The sequence below is a fragment of the Balaenoptera physalus genome (assembly GCF_965194825.1).
Source record: "Balaenoptera physalus genome assembly, chromosome: 2".
NCBI lineage: Eukaryota > Metazoa > Chordata > Mammalia > Artiodactyla > Balaenopteridae > Balaenoptera > Balaenoptera physalus.
The window spans coordinates 91,974,023-91,994,308 of record NC_138883.1 but is presented as its reverse complement, the minus strand read 5'-3'; the positions used below and the strand labels follow the sequence as shown (position 1 = coordinate 91,994,308).

At 39.8% G+C, this 20,286-nt stretch overlaps 1 protein-coding gene across 2 annotated transcripts in view; it reads right to left on the bottom strand.

Moving 5' to 3' along the window:
• FBN1 (fibrillin 1) overlaps window positions 1–20,286 on the bottom strand; it is a 253,387-nt gene that overhangs the window by 29,832 nt on the left and 203,269 nt on the right. For both annotated transcript variants that reach the window (XM_082452979.1, XM_082452978.1), the window contains exons 47-58: window positions 19,224–19,340; window positions 18,278–18,406; window positions 17,561–17,680; window positions 14,902–15,027; window positions 10,958–11,107; window positions 10,547–10,612; window positions 10,156–10,272; window positions 7,595–7,714; window positions 5,486–5,608; window positions 4,056–4,187; window positions 1,988–2,113; window positions 1,194–1,400 (exon numbers count right to left, since the gene is read on the bottom strand). In XM_082452979.1, coding sequence (XP_082309105.1) covers window positions 1,194–1,400; window positions 1,988–2,113; window positions 4,056–4,187; window positions 5,486–5,608; window positions 7,595–7,714; window positions 10,156–10,272; window positions 10,547–10,612; window positions 10,958–11,107; window positions 14,902–15,027; window positions 17,561–17,680; window positions 18,278–18,406; window positions 19,224–19,340 — 1,533 coding nt within the window. The remainder of the gene's footprint in view (window positions 1–1,193; window positions 1,401–1,987; window positions 2,114–4,055; window positions 4,188–5,485; window positions 5,609–7,594; window positions 7,715–10,155; window positions 10,273–10,546; window positions 10,613–10,957; window positions 11,108–14,901; window positions 15,028–17,560; window positions 17,681–18,277; window positions 18,407–19,223; window positions 19,341–20,286) is intronic.

The window sequence follows — 20,286 nt, the reverse complement described above, 5'->3', positions numbered from 1 at the left end:
CCCCCATATCTTGACCCATCTATTTCCTTACTGCTTGGCGGGATGCCAATACCAAGTGAGTTCTTAGCCTTTGATTCCCAAGTAACCATTTTCTATCAACAGCTCTTACTTTTCCTGATTTTTTCAAGTTTACTCTGAAATGCAATTTAGCATACCCGTGTTGGTCTCAAGAAATGAGTCTTTCCACCATCTCATTTTCATATCCTCCAAAGAATCATAAACTGCTTTTGGTCATTCCATCTTATCTATTCCGTCTTTTACCACATCCAGTTCTGTTGTTCCACCGTTAGCCACATCTTTCTAACATGAACACAAATCCTCTTTAATCTCTTTCTTCTCCTCTCACTTCTGATTTCCTCCCAAGGAGCTCAAAAAGTCTTTCTCCTTTCTCTTTCATGAGACTAAAAACAATTGCAGTTACTGTTGATAAACACAGGCCTGAAATTTGTTTTCAGAGTTGCCTCAGACACCTCAACAGCTTCCTCATCCCTCACAAGTTCAAGCAGCTTGCACTTTTCCAGAGGCAATTGTCTTAATTGCCAATACAATCGCCCCTCCATATCCAGGGCATTGGTTCCAGGACCCCTTCACTGATACCAAAATCCACGGACGCTCAAGTCCCTTGTATAAAATGGCATAGTATAGTTGGCACTGCAGGTTCAATCAATCAATCAACCTCGAATCGATATCATCAATCCAGGGTTGGTTGGATCTACGGATGTGGAACCTACAGACATGGAAGGCTGACTGTGTATCAGCATTGTTTATACGTCTTTCATGCAGTATATTTCAGCCAATTTTATGAGATAAAATACACATTGGCGGACTAGTTTAGGAATTTAGTGATCACTTATTCCAAAGTTTATCTAAAAAATTATATTCTGAGTGAGTAACCAGTAACTGACTTACAACAAACTTTGGCTTGAAAAGTTGCGGACTCGTAATGCAGAGGCAGGGACTCAAGCACACACAATTTAATCAGACCAAGGACGCTTTGGCAACATGAACTTGAATATCTAAAATACCATAATGAAGACTTTTTGTCAACCTATACTATGCAACTCAGCCTAGGCCCATATTATAGATTCTGTATTCTCATCTGTTCTTCATGAAACCAATTCCCTGAAAGTATTTTTGGACCATAAATGAAGTACCTGCTCTGTTGGTCAAAAATCAGAACAAAATAAAGTTACCTGCTCCATTGGTCATAAACCCTCGGCCATGGGGGCAGAGTTTTTTGAAAGCCACAGTGCCCTGGAAAGGGCAGATCTCACAGTGGGGACCCCAGCCTCTCCCTCCGTCGCAGCAGCATTCAGACTTGGTGACTGGGTTCCTGTTGCTTGAGCCGATCTGACACATGTTTTGGAGCACCTCTGTGAAGCAGTACCCTTCCCGGTTGTCTGGAAGGGACATGATATTGCAAAGAGAAAATTTGGGGGAATGTTTGTTAGGAGCATAACAAGGTATTCAGAATTTGGTCAGATATAAAACCCAAGAAGGATGTAACACTTTACCCTGGGTGAGAAGGAGCAAGAAGGGAAAGCTGGAAACGGCAGTAAGAGAGAAAGGATGACATCTGGGGAAAACAAGAAAGACAAGAAATTCAGTAAGTGGGCAGAAAGGCATTGGCCTCAACAAGGTTATCACTCTGTCTGCTCCCAGAAATATGGGGGAATAGTCATGCTATAGAGGGGGGCAGAGAAACACTTGGAAACGGATCCTGAGCATCAAGGGCTTAAAGAGGCAGCTGAGGAGAAAGAAATTCCAAGCAAGTGATTCAATAATGATGATACAATTAGCAAAGGAAGAATTTAGCAGCAGGGTGGTGCTAAACCCAATGGACAATCACGGTCATTGAGTCATCTCCAAAATATGAACATTTCTAACCCTTGCTCAAATTTCAACAGTTTCTATCATCTCAAATAAGAGATCTGGTTTCAAGTGTCCCAGTGGGGGGTTACAAAAGCATCCTGTCATCTGTACTCACCAAGGCACTCATCCTGGGTGGGGCTGGCTGTGAAGCCATCATTGCACTCGCAGGTATAGCTCCCCCTGGTGTTGAGGCAGCGCCCGTTCTCACAGATCCCAGGCTTGGTCTGACATTCATTCTCATCTGTGTGGTTTAATTAATTGAAGGACCAAAAACAAGAGGAGTCATCTGTCTGCTTTGTACAAAGATGGATTCTTTTTCTTTTAAAAATTTAGTTTGTGAATAGGTAACCTACTCACATTGTTCCAAATTCAAAAGGTACAAAAGAATATTCAGCAAATGTGCCCCTCCCTCCCCTTTCCCCAGCCACCAAACTCCCCTCCTGGGAAGCAACCACTGCTACTGCCAGTTTCTAAAGTATCCTTCTAGAGATGAGTTATGCCCATACAAACAAATACAACCATTCATGCGTGTACCTCCACCCTTTTAAAAACATAATTGATAGCATTTTTATATACTTAAACAGATGATAGCATTTTAGGTACATTTACATTTTTCACTTAATAAAATTTAAAACTTTCCATATCTGTACATGTAGAGGATTCTCAAAGGATTATTTTAAATGAAGGGAAAAAAACCTTGAGATCGATCTGTTAAAGAAATATTACGATACTTCACCAGAATAATGTCTGTGATGGTCAGTTTTGACCTGAGGGAGTTTATCTATACTAATCTTCTGATTCAGTGTAGAGTATGCTTATTATAATACTTCAATAATATTAAGGAATCATAATTCAGTCTCCCAGGTTTAAAAAAAAGCCTTAAAATAGCTGGAGAGTCTTATGATTGTTTAGAAAGATCGTAAAGTAATTTGCCTAGGCGCTTCCAACTGAGAATAGTTTCAAGCCCCTGAGGCAGAGATCTCCTTACGAGAGGCAGAGGCTTGGAAGGTGACATCCAGAACAGCGTTAAAACAGCTCAAAATTCCCAGTGCCAAGGCCACCCTGATACCAATTACATCAGAATATCTGAGGTGGGACCCGAGCTCTCCGAGTGATTCCAGTGTGCACCTGAGGCTGAAAACCACTGATCCCAGAAGATCCAGTGTATGATCATAAATCCACATGCTTTTCCTGTGCTTTGAAAGTCTGCTCTTCAACTTCCGTTTAATTCTGTATCTTACAGAGTAAGAGGACAACGAGTTTCTTAAGCTTCTTGACCAACAACATACAATATACTTTCCTGATGGGATTGATTGACTGAATATTAAAAAGGAAAAGGATACATGTGGGAATTTTCTAGTATTTTTTTTCTTATATTTACTAACTAAAGCAGAGGTCAGGAAACGTTTTCTGTAAGTAACAGTAATGTTATAGTATTACTATATAATCTACAGTCAACAGTTTAGGCTTTGCAGGCCATTTGATCTCTTGTTGCAACTGCTCCACTCTGCTCTGCTATCGTGGCACGAAGACGGCCATGGAAAATAATGAATGGTTACAGCTGGGTTCCAATATGAGTCTATTTACAAAGACAGCTGGCGGACGGCCAGGCTGAATTTGGCCCTAGGGCTGTGGTTTGCCAATCCCTGGTCTACTATGGTTTTCAAGGCTGAAGCCACATTAGAATCACCTGGGGAGCTTTAAAAAAAATACCAGTGCCTGGGCCTCAATCTAGACAAGACCAGTTTCTCGGGATGTAGATCCCCGTGGTCTAGTAATGCTCCCGGTTCACAGGGACCAGGCATCTGGACTCAATGTCAGGGGGATGGTAGAAGGTTAAGTCAATAGAGAGGTATTCCAACGTGGTGGAAAGAACTGACCCCAAAACAACAAAGGAGTATAAAAACGGTAAAGGAAGGGACTAGAGGAAATAACCTGGTCTTCTAATCCTGGCAGCAAAATGGGCCTAGAAAGCAGGCAGAGGCCAGCTCAGAGGAAGAGAAGGATGTTGCTGGGGGAATTCATAGATAATCGAGAGGCAAGGGGACCTCTACGGGAAGTCATGATATGAGGTTAAGAGAGGCGAGAAGAACACAGTGTCCACAAGGACTCAGAGCCCACGTCTCTTCTGTCCTTTGTCACTTCCCACTCGTTCAAAGCTCCTTTGGTGGGGATGCCCTTACCTACGCAGCCTTCTCCATCGGGTCTTCGCTGATACCCGGGTCCACAGATGCAGATGTACGTGCCGATGAGGTTCTTGCATTCCATCTGTTTTTCAGCACAATCGTGTTTTCCCTCTTCACACTCATCCTCATCTGGAAAGAATGTACAACCACAAATTCATAAAAGGAGCTGCCTTAATTTCCTGCCTTTTAAACACAAAATGGTATTCAGTAACCAATTTTCATTGACACTATTTCAGTATTAACCTACTTCCTTTTGCATTGTTGGGAGGTGGTCTCTTAAGATGGGAAGGAGTCTTCTAACCCCCTTTGAACTTAATGAAGACATTTCTCTCTGATAAAGTCTTCAAAGGCAGGAAGTGTGATTTCCAATTCTTTTTGACGAATTGAACTAAAGAGGCCTTATAAAAGGCTTTCATAATATGATGATAATTATAACAACAGCATTATCATACTGATATAATAATAAACCAAAGCTTCCATTATACAATACTTATAACAATATAATAGATTATATCTTAATGTCAGAATAATATATTAGAATCATTGTGAAATACAATAATGAAAGTTTTGGTTTTTATACTTTGAGGAAAAGACAAGCATCCACAAATATCTTCTTCTCTACTGGTTCTTCCCTCCATTTCCTTTTTTTTCTGGAAGTGTGGCTCTTCTTCATTCATTACTTTCTGTCCTATGGCATTTCCCTCTCTTTATCTTTCCCCGTTATATTATCTGAGCTGAAAAATTTGGACTTGAGCCTGCATGTGACATGGAGCTCTCACTTAGGGAATTCTCCTACCTTTAAGAAAAATTCTATGTAAGCCATTTGAGGAGAACAGATATCTGCTCATTTAAGACTTTGGGAGGAGCAAATCAGAGCTCTTCAAGGATCCCCAGGATTTACCCATCTTTGTATAACAGAGCTTAGTCCAGTGCTTTGGAAATTGCAGGTGTTCACAGTAAGCATTGTTTAAAGTAGATTCCATGTGTTACCCCATTCTTGGACTATAATATTCCTTAGTGATAGGGATTATTTTTTAATATTCATATTCCTTCTTTTGTGTTCTCAGTTATCATACTGGGATATGATTATTTATATCTGTCTCAACCTCTTCATATTGAGCTTCTTGCATGTGGGGAAATGTCTTTTTTTTCTTTATATCTTCACACCTTGCAGAATGGCTGGCATGTCACAGGCATGCAATGCATGGTGAACTATAAAGGATCTGTAGTGCAGCCCTCGACTCAGCTTTAAGCTACAATTTAGGAGAAAAGGTAGCAATGACAACCCCCATATTATCCACGGACTACAGCAGTGTTCCCCAATTCCCAGCCTTCCTCTACTGATGGGAAGCTTTGGAGGGACGCCTCCCATCATAGACAAAGTTAGGGCTCCCTGGCTTAGATGACCTTGAACATGAGTGTCTCACCTCTGCACATTCTTCTGTCTTCTCTCAGAACATATCCAGTGGGACATTTGCATTCATAGGAGCCGTAAGTGTTCACACATCGGAAAGCACAGAGCAGAGGATTCTGGGCACACTCGTTTATATCTGTGGCGGAACGTAGTAAGAGAATAATGGATCATAGGCATCAACCAAAAAAAGGAATATACTTTTAGCAAAAGTGGTAATGCTTCATTGTCATAAACATGGATAGGCCAAGCAGTCTTTGATGTTCAAAGAATTATAAAATTGAGTTGGTTATTTTATAATTGGTATAAGTAGGGTGATCATACATCTTGCTTCTTCCAGTACAAACTCAGTTTATGCCTATTGTGCTGGTATAACTATTAACTGTTATTTGGCTGGATGAGAAATTACAGGTCACCCTACATTTGGGAGCTTTTCTGAAATCCTGGCTTTGAAGTCTCAAGTTGACCAGTTGCCTCTCCCTAAAGTCACATGGAGTGGGGATCAGTTTTACCCCATTCAGCCAAAACAACTGCCAAGTCAACTGCTGTCAGAACAGAAGCAACCCATCCAATATCATTAACCACCTCCCCTTCCCCAAATAAGAGAGGCTCCTGTGAAGTAACAGTGATTCTTATGCCCAAGAAAATGGTGTTCTGAATAATTTCACACTGATGCCCAAGTTATAGCCTTAAATAGCTAGGAATAATAATGATGATAGATTAATAGATAGAAGTGATTTCTGTAGATTACATAGTTTGGAACCATCAGAATATGTTTTGGAAAAGCAGGGTTAAAACAGACCATCTTGATATCGTGTTTCTCCCTAAGGCCAATGGTCCTGACTGAGAACATCAGTGAGACCCTAGATCATGATTTAAAAATTCACCAACAACTTTGACTATGAGTATTGATGGGTCATATTTCTAATGAAGAGCTCACTTTAATACCCACTTTACTGTCTCCTCCCCTTCATTCTTTTATTAAACCAGTGGTTCTCAACTTGAGAGTGCATCAGAATTACCTGGAGGGCTGCTAGGCCCCACTCTGAGAGTTTCTGATTCAGGAGGTCTGGGACGAGGCCTGAAAATCTGCATTTCTAGCAAGTTCCCAGGTGATGCTGATGTGGCTGATCCAGGGACCACCCTTTGAGAACCACTATTCTAGACACTCCCTCCCTTTCCTTACATCCCTCTTTCTTTCCTTATATCCTACCAGGCATACTGACAGTTGCTTAGAGAGTATGGACAGCCTCTTTTGCTGTGATTGCTCCCAGACGGTTAAAGGATATTGGTGGTTATCTCAGTGTGTAGATGTTTCTATGAGTAGAAAAGAAATAGAAAAAGAAAGGGCACACGGGATACAAAGAAAAAAGGTTGCGGGGGGGGAATGGAAAATAAGAAAGAGGGTAGTAGACAAGGCAGGTGTTGTATCTACATATTAGTAGTAGAGGGCTTCCCTGGTGGCACAGTGGTTAAGAATCCGCCTGCCAATGCAGGGGACATGGGTTCGAGCCCTGGTCCGGGGAGATCCCACATGCCGTGGAGCAGCTAAGCCCATGCGCCACAACTACTGAGCCTGAGCTCTACAGCCCGTGAGCCACAACTACTGAGCCTGCGAGCCACAACTACTGAGCCCACGTGCCACAACTACTGAGCCCACGTGCCACAACTACTGAAGCCCGCACACTTAGAGCCCATGCTTGGCAACAAAGAGAAGCCACCGCAACCGCAATGAGAAGCCTGTGCGCCACAACAAAGAGTAGCCCCCGCTCGCCGCAACTAGGGAAAGTCTGTGTGCAGCAACGAAGACCCAACACAGCCAAAAATAAATAAATAAATAAATAAATTTAATAAAATAAAAAATAAGTATTAGTAGTAGAGACACCAACAAGAACTCTGCATGAGATGCGGCATAACTTGTTCCATGAACCACTTACATCTTTTTCAGATACTCTCTGCAGAGAGGAGGCCACATAGAGAAGAAATGATAGCATGGCCCACCAGGCCCAGATTTTCCTTATTTTATATACCCTGAGTGGTATTTAATATTCAGAACTGTAATCAACCAACTACTGTCCCTGTGATCAGAACATGTAACCAACTATTCTGTGTTTAAGAGGCTTACCTTCACAAGTCATCATTGGACCAGGCTCAAATCCCTCCTCACAGGTGCATTCAAAACCTCCAATCACGTTCTTGCAGGTTCCATTTCCACAAGGATTGCCCACCGAACACTCATCAGTATCTGCAGGTGATCAGAAGTGTAGTCAAAACATGATGGATTGGGAGAAAAATGGACTTGGACTCAGAGAATACCTTTCTTTCTGTCGGAATATTTTGATCTCTAACATCTTGTTTTATTCTCATTCTGTCCTTGAGAAGGGAGTGCACGTGTCTTACTACCGCAGATTTATAGCTGTGAAATTTGACTTGCTAAGTGGCAGTGGCAGTAACAGTAATGGTACCTGGGCTTCGTAGCCCTTACAGCGCTCTTCACCATGAGTGTCCCCAGCCTCCTACATTATGAAGTACATCTACTGGGAATAGATACTCAAAGGGTTAAAACAAGGCTTCTCTCACAAGTCAAAAGTTTTCGCTTACTTAAAGCTAGAAATACATCTCCAGTTTGGCCTTACATTACATCATTCTCCAAGAAGTCTTAAACATGATGCATTTTTGCCAGATATAAAATAGAAGACTAAACATACGCAAAATAAAAGACCAGAGGTTAAGCAAAATTAATACACAAGATAAAGTCAAGATTCAAGTAGATTTTCTTGATTTTGTTGAAACCAGATGGTTTACATTAGGCAGAAGAAAGGCTAGAAAGAAATGTGTTTAGGGTATGATCTCTCTAAACAACTGTGGAGAGAGAACAAATCTTACCAAGGGAGTCTAAAAAATATGTATGTCTCCTAACCCATCCACCTAGAATACTGACTGTTCTTATTCTGACACAGCTCTTGGGGGAGAGTACCTTCCTTTGGGAAAGGAACATTTCAGAGAAATAACATTGCTATCCCAGCTGTCTAGAGCACAGAAGAGTGATGATGGGTTATTATCAAGGGCTATGTCTCATGTTAGGTTCTGAAATCAGCAAGTGAGGGCAAGAGGGTATGGCAGAGAGACCCTGGGTGACGAGGCTTATTTCTCATATACATCGTAGCACTAACTGAAGATACTGAATAGAAAACATTGACAACTTTGCTTTTGTTCTGCTATGAAATTGCATTTTGCTCTCAAGAATATTACATCTCTTTCAAGTTAATAAAAATCACAATATCATTGGTTTTTAGAGCTGTAAGGTAATTAGAAATATTGTAATCCATCTGCACCATATTACATTCTGAGGCTTAGAAAGGTGGTTAAAACCTCATGCCCTTATACCCTGAGAAAACCATAATTCAAAAAGAGTCATGTACCAAAATGTTCATTGCAGCTCTATTTACAATAGCCAGGACATGGAAGCAACCTAAGTGTCCATCATCGGATGAATGGATAAAGAAAATGTGGCACATATATACAATGGAATATTACTCAGCCATAAAAAGAAACGAAATTGAGTTATTTGTAGTGAGGTGGATGGAGTTAGAGTCTGTCATACAGAGTGAAGTAAGTCAGAAAAAGAAAAACAAATACAGTATGCTAACACATATATACGGAATCTAAGAGGAAAAAAAAAAAAAAAAGTCATGAAGAACCTAGTGGTAAGATGGGAATAAAGACATAGACCTACTAGAGAATGGACTTGAGGATACGGGGAGGGGGAAGGGTAAGCTGTGACAAAGTGAGAGAGTGGCATGGACATATATATACACTACCAGATGTAAAATAGATAGCTAGTGGGAAGCAGCCGCATAGCACAGGGAGATCAGCTCTGTGCTTTGTGACCACCTAGAGGGGTGGGAGAGGGAGGGTGGGAGGGAGGGAGATGCAAGAGGGAAGAGATATGGGAACATATGTATATGTATAACTGATTCACTTTGTTATAAAGCAGAAACTAACACACCATTGTAAAGCAATTATACTCCAATAAAGGTGTTAAAAAACAAACAAACAAACAAAAACCTCATGCCCTGATTCCCTATATGGAAAGAGCATCTTCTAACGGACACAGACAAACCCTCAGCATTTATGCCATTATTAATTTAGGTTACACTGAATGGCTTTGGATTTCTTAGATAAAAGAGGTCAGAGATCAGCCGTAGGAACCATTCTTTGAAATTTTCATAAGGGGGTTAAAACAAGAGGAATGTACACTGGGTACACAGCCTTTCATAGTACTAACTGTAACAAAATTTGGGTAAATTTTGTGTTTTACATACTAAGAGAATAAGATGATGACCATTAACAATTTTTTACCTTTAAATTTCACAAAGGCTTTCATTATATACGCTGTCCTTTCTACTATCTCTTCAAATGTGTTCAGTGCCCTCCTCATCAGACTGTAAGGTCCATGCAAGGAAGGACCATGTTGGCTTGGTTCACTACGGTAGCCATAGAACCTAGCACAGTGCCTGGTACATGGTGGGGACTCAGCTGGTATTGCTAGATGAATGATATGTGAACAAGTATATAAAACTTATTTCTGTCCCATCTTGGTACTTATTCTTCCTAGCGTGAATGCTGAATAGCTTAATTTCTGATTTGTAAAATCCCAATAACAGAAACCGCTTTATTACTCACCCACACATTCATTCCCTTCCAGAATGTAGCCAAAGGGACACTCGCAGCGATAGGAGCCATCGGTATTGATGCACTGCCCGTGTTTACAGACATCAGGTTCTTTGCACTCATCCATATCTTAAGCAAAGGAGGAAAACATAGTGAATAACGATGTATTTTTGGAAACACAAAGGTAAATTATCATTTCAGTGCCTAATCGATGAAATATCTAGTATTGCAATATTAACATGCAATACAATAATACAATTGGTATCTAAGTGAAAAGACCAAAAAAAAAAAAAGAGCTTAATTTTCCAAGATAAATGTGGAGAAATAACAGCTAGAGAAAGGACAAGGAAGAGGCTGGTTGAAAATATTAAGAAATGCTGAGAATCCAGCACAAGCCACTCACCAACCGCTGAATCATCGGGTCCCACAATGATTCCACTTCCATAGGGGCAGATCTGGCGGAAGGCCTCTGTGATGGAGATGAACTCTTGTTAATAGATGGGCCAAAGGCAATTAACTATAGGCTCCTCCCCAAGTACTGTGTGGAAGCTGCGCGTATTGGAACATGATGAAGAAGCCAAGCCCAGAAACCAGAGAAAGATAACAAGGCTCCCAGAGCTGGTGTACCTACTACTTGGGCAGCTTTGAGTCATAACGTAGTTCAGAAGAAAATAACTACCTAGCTCCTGAGATAAGATAATTTTAGTGAACATTTTAGTTGGACTTACAATTAAATTGCCTTACGTTTTGAAGGTCTACAATCTTACAGCCTGTACCTTGAATGGCCAAAGAGAAATGCAGATAGTGGACATACCATCGGGTTCAGTGGGGCACAGCTCACAGGGATCTCCCCAGCCTTCTCCCTTCAAGGCACAGCAGCATTCTTGTTTGGAGTGATTTCTGGATTTGGGTGATGAACACTTTCCTCCTTCAAACTTCGCGTAACAGTAGCTCATTCGCAAATCTGCAGCACAAATTCAAGAGACCCCTCAGCTGCTTTCCTACTAAGTCATTATTGTATAATACTGAGTAAGAAACAATCCACCCTGTTAAATGTGATCTCTTCTCATTACTAAAGTCACACTTTTTAAGTGATTATAATAGTAATTGAGCTGAGATCTTTAGAGTGGTAAGTAACCTTTGTAGTGAGAGCTGATGAACAAATCTATGTGGCTCTTACCTTACTATTTCTCATTTTATCCAATGTTCCAAAATAACGTGATGTGAATAATAAAAACCAACACTGCCACATTTCAATGCTGACGTCATCAGTGACTTCAGGGTGGAGACATTCAGAGATGGTATAACATTTAGCAAGCACAAGTTAAGGTAGACCTCCCAGTTCTAGTACTCACTGTGATATCACACTATGCTGTTTATTCTGTGTCCCCTAAGCCCTGGAGCCAAAATAAAACCCCAGATTCCAGGCATAGAGCAAATAAAGATGTGGCAATTTTGTGGACTGGCAAAAATACAACTCAATGGTATTTCACTGAAGCAGCTACTCACGCAGCTTCTGTCTACAAAATATATGTGAGGTTTTCTGCAGATTTTACACACGTGTGTGTACACACTTGCACACACACAGAAGCTTATTTAGCTCCACAGAGAGAGGGAAGGTAAAGAGGAGGACAGGGAGATGGGTGGATGTGAAGGAGAATAATTGTTCTTCCAAAGAATATATTTCTTTAACATCAGTTATTTCTTGGTAACTCCAACATGGAACATGGGGCTGGGATCTAGTTCCTACAACAGTCTCCAAAATTGCTTGACAGTTTTGGTAACTGACTTTTCCATTTCTTATAGAGCAAACTGGGTGACTCTAAAAAGTGAGCTCATCCAAGAGCCTGGAGTATGTTTTCCCTCAAATTTGACCTCCAAAGCTTTGCAAACTCCTCTGAGTTACACAGAGGCTAAAATCTGAAGGTTTTAAGGAAATGCTTTCATATCCATTTTGCACAATCCCCCTTTCTTTATGTGTGACCAGGTCTGCTCTCTCCTGTCACTGTTTTCAATTCCAGGTAGCATATTATTATAGCCATTTATGATTTCACTTAAGACAATTTCACCATCTTTTATTTCACGGAAAAGGAGACAAGGCAAGAATAACTGAGTTGCCAAAGATCATAGCAGAAAACTTTTTATGAATTAAAGGAAAAATATCAATCAATCAATCAGTCAACCACATTTACCAGGCTCCAATAAGTCAAATTCTGTTGACCTCTCCAATGAACTTGTTGAACTCTTCATGGCTACCAACTCTTTTAGATAAACTATCTCTCTAGTTTCTACTCCATTTTCATATCCATTATGGCTGGGACCTGAAAGGCACCTTTCAGCAAACTATTCTTCTGAAGGTGAAGAGCAATAAAAGCCTATCCTTGTCCCGCAGTATCTCTGCTATTTAAATGGTTGCTTTGCTGAGAAGTGTCAAGATTTAACAAATTGTAGTTTCTTGAAGGACACCTTTTGATGTGCTTTGTTCTTCAAGTTCATCGTCACATACAGTGTTTTGTGTTTATTGGTCCAGTTTTTATTATTTATGCCTACAACTGTCTTAAGATATAATTTAATGACTACTCACAGAAATGTCTCAACAATTATATCAAAACTCAATTCTCTCCTTTGTCTTTCAGCTTGTAATGTTTCTTTTAAACCTAGATACATGCATGTGCTAGTATTGGTCTGTTAATTTTCTCACTCTCTTCTCCTTTCATTACTGACCCTATTCCATACCCCAGCCCAGCTCCCCAACACCGCTCTATCACCTCACCCCGGGAAAAAAAAATCTAGGTATGAAGTTTAGAGTGAGCCTAAGTGACAAATTCCCTTCACTGAACTTTGTAAGTGGGAGTGGCTCATTTACATCTGTGGCCTTTAGGTGCCAGGGTCTGTTCACCTGAGTCCTATATCACATTTGTTCCTTCAAAAACATTATCTGTGGTTCTGTGGAATTTTCTCATTTTATGGTCAACAGAAGCCTGACTCCTAATTTGTCATCTTACAATAAAAACCCAGCTCTTAATGCCCTGGCTCTAGCAAAATCTGTGCTCTTTGGGAGATTTACATTTGCTTGTGATGATCCTCTAGAATTGGTTTTGTTTTTTAATTAAAGGTGCCTTGCATCAGGAAAGAGAGTTTTGCATGCCCACATCCTTTAACGAGGGCTTGCTAGGATGCCTGTGTACCGGTCTATCTGCAAAGAGCCTTAATGACCTTTGAAATTTCATCAGAGCTACAAAAGTCACTTTCCCTGCTTGCATTCCTCAATTCTGGCTCTGCCTCTTGGAGCTGAGCATGTGGCAGGGCTGCTCACAGCTGGGCTGATTCTTCCTGCAGCGTTAGCTTGCTCTGTGACAGGCCAGTGCAAATTGAATTAATAGCCTATGAATTTCCTCTGGCCTGCCACATCGGCAGATTCACACCTGGTTTCTCACTGCTTTCTTTCCAAACTCGGCCAAGCCAAAGGCACACAAAAACAAGGGAGTAGGAGTTAGAATTTATCTGGCTGGTCTGTACCATACAGACAGAATATTTGCTTGAATCAAGCACCATCCCACCCGTAACCCAGAAATCCACATGGGCCTCTGATAGCTACCTACAGGATCAAACCAACAGAGGATTCTCAACTCTCCCCCTTCACACCCCTAAATGTTAGTTGACCAAATGACCCGTTGAAAAGTACAAAGTTAATCAATCTGAACAACAATAGCAAGAGCCTATGAAGAACTCAGAAATGAACAAAGCTTTCTCACGTATTCAATAAGACTGGTTGGGCGGGTGTTCTTATTGTCGTTTAAAAATAAGAAATATGAAAATTGAGCTCCCAAAAGATTCAATGACTTGCCCTAGGCTATAAATGGCAAGGCTGAGACCCCTAAGCCCAATATTTGGAATCTTAAATGATATTCATTGCCTCTTACTTGGTAACATGGAAGCAAAAGACAAAACAAAACAACCAAGGGAAAAAAACTGAACAAAAAAATATAACAACAACAAAAAAAACCACCGGAAGGGGGTGGGACGGGGGTGGGGGGGAGGATATGTCTGTTTGCATGTGTTTTTTTTGTCCTGAATTCACTAAACTAGTCTGTATAAGTAGACGGACACACACAATTGATTGTTTAGTAAAATCTGAATAGTCTGCTGAGACATAACAAACTGTGTTATGCTTAAGTTCAGGCTCTCCTTTTGATTTTTTTTTTTTTAAGTTCACAAGTATCATTCCTGAAAACAGACTGTGGGCCAGCAAGAATCCTGGTCGGTTCACATTTATGATTTCTCTGTTTTCTTAGAAAACTTGTGATGTAAGAGATAGGCATTATATCCCGGGAGCACATGAGTTAATCTGCACTTTTCTGTCTGAAAGTCTAGGTTTTGGCCCATATTTACAGAGGTTACCTCTTCAGAGGCAGACAACTTGTAACTGAACTTCCCCCAGGCTTTGCCATGTTCAGTGGCTCATGGCTGGTCCCCTGCTGACTGACCTATCGGCATCTGTGTTCCCAGGGGGAGAGACAGGTTTAAAGTGCCAGGACAGTTGTTGTACAAGCAACCATAATTTGATGGATGAGTTTTTAACCTTAAAAGTAAAAATGAACTTTCTGACATATGGTAATCATTAGATGTCTGGATGAATGAAAACACTCCATCTTCTCTTTCACAAAGAATCAAAACTTCGCCATGTTTAAAAAATAAAACCACAACAAATAAACACAGAGTAATGAAAGTCTAAAGCCAAAGGTCAAAAGCACTTACCTTGGCACCTTCTTCCAGTGGAGGACAAGGAGAACCCGTCTGGACACAGACATTTGAAGCTGCCTTCAGTGTTGCTGCATGTGCCCAAGGCACAAATTTCTGGTTCTTCAACGCATTCATCAATATCTAAAAGAAGTACATGCGTCAAACAAAGTCAAAACATGATGGAGACACCATCGGATACCAAATGCACAATGTAAAAGTACAAAGTGTAACTGAGTTTCAAAACTCTTCTAACAATGAAGATTTTTCCTGTATCGTGATGCTGTGAGTGGACTTCTAGACTGTGATGACTTTATTTATTTTTTCTTTTTTTTTTTAAGATTTTTTTGATGTGGACCATTTTTTTAAAGTCTTTACTGAATTTGTTTCAATACTGCTTCTGTTTTACATTTTGGTTGTTTGGCCATGAGGATGTTGGGATCTTAGCTCCCCGACCAGGGATCGAACCTGCACCCCCTGCATTGGAAGGTGAAGTCTTAACCACTGGACCGCCAGGGAAGTCCCTGTGATGACTTTTAAAAAACTAGTTTTGATGGTTCTTATTGTAAAAATGGACTCTGCAAGTGCCTTCTTAGGGATGCAGTGAGAAACATCTTTTACCCAGACTGAATTTCTTGGATAATTAGAAAAGTTGGAGTAATTTCATACCACCCTAAACTAGGAAAGAAGCAAGAAACTCTAGAGTCTGACTTCACCACTACACAGTAAGCGGACGCTCTGAAATTTTAATTGTGCTGCCAATGAGTTACCCCGTGAGAGATGTAGGCCTTTGAACCGAATTTGTTCCCCTCCACCCATCTATCCACAGTGCCTTTCCCCAATATCCCATGCTACAATATCCTAAAACTATGACTTTTACCAGGACACTAGTACTCATGAAAATAATCCTATGCAATACAAACTAAAGATATCACAAGAGATGAGGCTCCTGTCTCTCATTTGCAGTTTAATTTGTCTGAAGACACAAAAATATCTTCTGTGTATAGACTATAGTTTTTCTTTTATCATATAGATAATAGGAATTTGACACACATAATTGTGGCATGTTTCCTTTAGCATATTAATATACCTTATCTACTGTAAAGGAGTAATTAAGGATGGTTTGCAGGGAAGTTTCAATGGCTTGAGTATGTTCTCGTTTGCCTGGGAGAGTCCTAGTTTATGCCTGTTGACCTGGACTCATTATTAATAGTACCCTCCTCAAAATTGTCTTGGTTTGGTCAGTGAACTACATGATGACCCTACTTGTGGAAAAAGTATGACCACTCTTTCCAAGAGACGTACCCATCTTTTTCCCTGACTTTCAGCAGGAATTTGTAGTGAAAAAGAGGTAAGTCTTGATTCTGAGCCATGCTATTTTTATGGAAGTTTTTTTTTTCAACGAAACAGATACCCCTTGTATCTTGCGACTCTTTATTTTCAGGTTTGTGCAATGAGTTCTACCCACACCAAAATGTATTCGCATTACACAGCTTTATTCCCATTTATTTTCTAGAAATGTGCAGTGCAAAGTATCTTCCTGTACAATGCAAAACTAGCTGCTTCATCATTTCATGTTCTTATGTTGCATTTATAGTTGCATCATGTTTCCTGTGGCTTATTATCTGAACTGCTGCTGCTGATTGAATTGCTCCATTCCTACACTCCCTCCACCCCGACATCCAACCTTTGCTTAAAAGTCAACTTTTGTAAAAATGCTCAGATGTCTCCTTTTTGTTTTTGTTGTTGTTACGGTAGAAATCAAACTGTAGGTGCCAACTTCATAAGGGTAGGGACAAAGATTTAGAATGAACACATTCATGAACTATTCTGGAAGTCATTTTTCTTTCTATACATTTTCATTCTGTTCATTTTAGGGTAATTTTGCATCAATCATGGAGTGAATAAAGCTGATCTCTAATAGAAGTAAAATAACACAATAATTTGTATTTAGGTCTAATTTTGATAAAAGTGTTTTCATTTAGAATATTATCTCTTGACTGAGAGTTAAATTAGATACATAATAAACATTTGTCATTGATGATATTAAAAGTGGACAATTCCTACTCATTATGGATTAGATGCAGACTTGTTTAAAGGTGGGAGCATGGACTAGGTGACTTCTTAAAAGTCCTTTCCACCCTATTCATTAATGAAGTTCTGGCAATTAATGTCCTTCATTTAATGCAATGATATACGTATTGAGGAATGTGGTACTATAAAATTTGGTGATAATTTATTTGTAGTTACACATTTCTACCATTCTACAAGTCAAAATAACATAGACAAATTATATAGCCACATTCATCCAACCTTGAATGTGGTCACTGAAAGATTTTAACTGGAATCAGGAAGCTATGTTTAGTTGCAGCCCATTGGCACTTAAAAACATGTAATCCAGAACTTTTTACCAGCTGCATAAAAGTATATTGGAAAAGTGTCAGGGTCATGTGACCACCCATATACACAGAGCAAAATAGCTTCATCAGAGATTAGCATGAGAATTGATGTTCCTGTCTCACCATCTAATTTTGAGCCCATAAGTCATACCCTACCCTTGGAGTTGTTCCTGATAAAGTATTCCAAAATGAAGACACCATCACACCATCTCAAAAATTTGATAATGTCAATGCAGTAACCAATACTGCTAATTTGCAAATATTGATAGCCCTCCTACCTTCACACTTGTCATTCTGGAGACTGTATCCAGGTGGACAAATACATCTGTAGGACCCATCCAAGTTCTGACAGGTGCCTGGTGCACATTTTCCAGGTTCTAGGAGACATTCGTTGATATCTGCAAAGAAAAGGGAAAAAGAAGAAAGAGGTTCCCACTAGCATGATTTCCATCAAGCAACTAAAACTGAAAGAAACTGGAATAAAATCTAAGAAATACGTAAATCTAAAGTCCACAAACTCTACCATGGAGAAAAACTAACAGCTCAATAAAAATCAGCTTTATTAGCTTTCAGAAGTGTGCAATGTATCTAACAACCATATTTTATTTGATCTACTTTCCAGGAAAGCAGAGCACGTGAAAAGACAATGGGTATGAAGATCTTTGAGGACACCCAAAGGATTGTATAAGAGCTTACCACAAAGCTGTGTTGAAGAAAAAGAATAAAAGAAAGGGAATTACAGTTGTTTATAGAACAATTTAACTGTCTGTTACATTGAACGTTGTAACTGTTTCTGTAATTACAAACACTTAATTTTAAAAGATAAAGGGGAAGAGTGGTATATATACCATACACACATACAGGCAGGATTAGTGTACTTCTACTCTGATCTTTTTCCTCCAGGTTTCTGAAGGAAGGATTGTGATAGAGACTGCGTGATTCCTGGAGTGGTCTCTGAGATGACCTTTGGAGGGTCTTTCTGAAGCAGCACTCACCCACACAGGTTCTCCCATCTGGAGCCACCTCATAGCCTTCATTGCACTGACATTGGAAGGACCCCACTGTATTGATGCATTGGCCGTTTCTGCAAAGGTTCCCATTTCCAGTTGCACATTCATCAACATCTGCCAAAAAAATATCCTTTGATATGTTCCAAAGAAAATGTCATAATCCCATCAATGATCAAAACTTTTAAAGGGAAAAATACTTATACTGAATTTCAGTGGCCTTTGCTGGCTCAGGCAGACTTAAGAAATTCCAATATGATCTAGTTTATAACAATAGACCTGCCTTTATTCACCTATCGGAACATAACAAGATGACATAATTCTACTAATTAGAGATTGATCATTTATATTAGGATTTTATATGAGTTTCACCTTGATCATCCTTTAGGTTTCATTTTTAAAGGTTAAAACTGAATTACTAATACACAATACAGCTGAGGGTATTATTAAGTATTCTTGTAATCAGAAGTATATAAAAGTAGCCTCTAGCACAATACAAAATTTGGTTCCTTACCCTTGCTTGTGAATAATATAGCATATTTTATAAGAAGAATTTTAACTTCTTTGAAGGGAGGCTATAATGAAACATCTAGACAAGTAGGTCCACACTGCTCCTGAACTACTTAATTTCTATACAAAGGATAGCTTTTGTATGTTTTAAAACATATTCGATTTAGTTTGAAATGTATTTAATTCACAGCATAGTAGACATAAAAATTATAGCTGCTAATGAGTATATTAATAAAAGTAACAGATGTAGTAACTATATTTGACACTTAATTAGCACATTGTGTTTAACAACTCTTTTAACCACTTGTCACGCATAAGATGGCATATATTAAAAAAGATTGCCAGCACGCTGGAGATGATGCTAATTACAAAGAACACACATAAAACTGCCTTCCTTTGGTGGTTGAGTGTTTTGCACACGCACCTATGCAGTCATTGTTGTGGGAAAGGATGAAACCGTGATTGCAGCGGCAGTTGAAGGAACCAATCGTGTTTCGGCAAGTTCCATTCCCACAGGCATCTCTTTCACACTCATTTATGTCTAGCAGGAACAAAGGACATAGAAAAACATGATTATTAACAGAAGAAGAGGGTGTATGGTTACCTGCGGTTAAAAGGCATTTTAGAGTTCACAAAATGTCCTACGTAGGCTGAGAACTTCTAGATTCGATGTTGGTATTAGTTCCAGCAGCGGCAGCTCCCTGCGAGGAACCAGCAAAAGGCAAGGTTCTAAGCCTTGGGAGAAAATCCTTTCCTTGGTTGGCATGTGAAAGGAGGCAAGCTAAGGACATGAGAACTGGACAAGAACTATTTCATTCTATTTACTTCTAGAATTCTCCACCCTTGCCACTCTTCTCAAATACTTTCACTGGGAAATGGAAAATTCTGTGCGCATCTGGGTCTTGATTCACTGCCACCTTTGGCAAACTTCAGCCTTTAAGATTCTCACTCCAGTTTACCGAAAAGCAGTGAGTCACCTGATATTACCCCAAAATCAGCAACAAAATAAATTAGCTTTCTAACTCACCTGGAATTTTAGACATGTTTCTTTTTCCCAGTCCACCCCTAAAAACCCACGACCACCCCCGTGAAATGGTGACTTATCTCCCTTCTAAACTATCCCAGTGTGATGGCCCTAATATGGCTCCTCTCTTGCGGTATATTTTGTCTTTTTATTGGTCTATGACTTTTCACTTCGACTATTTGTAAAGCTATTTTGGCATCTTCCGTGTCTTTGCATCTTGTGACAGCGGCTATCGATCTTTTCTCGTAAAGAGTAGGTGTACATTATATTAAGGAGGAAATAAGAAATTAAAATGAAAAAAGTTGATATTGCTGGTTTGTTATATCACCAGGCAGAAGGAGGAGGGCAAGGACAAAGAGATGGGGAAGGAGTGGAAGGGAACACCTCAGATTAGCAAAATGTAGTGTTTAGAGTTAGGATTTCCTTTCCTTTCAAATTTTGGACATAAAGATAAGTTATCTGT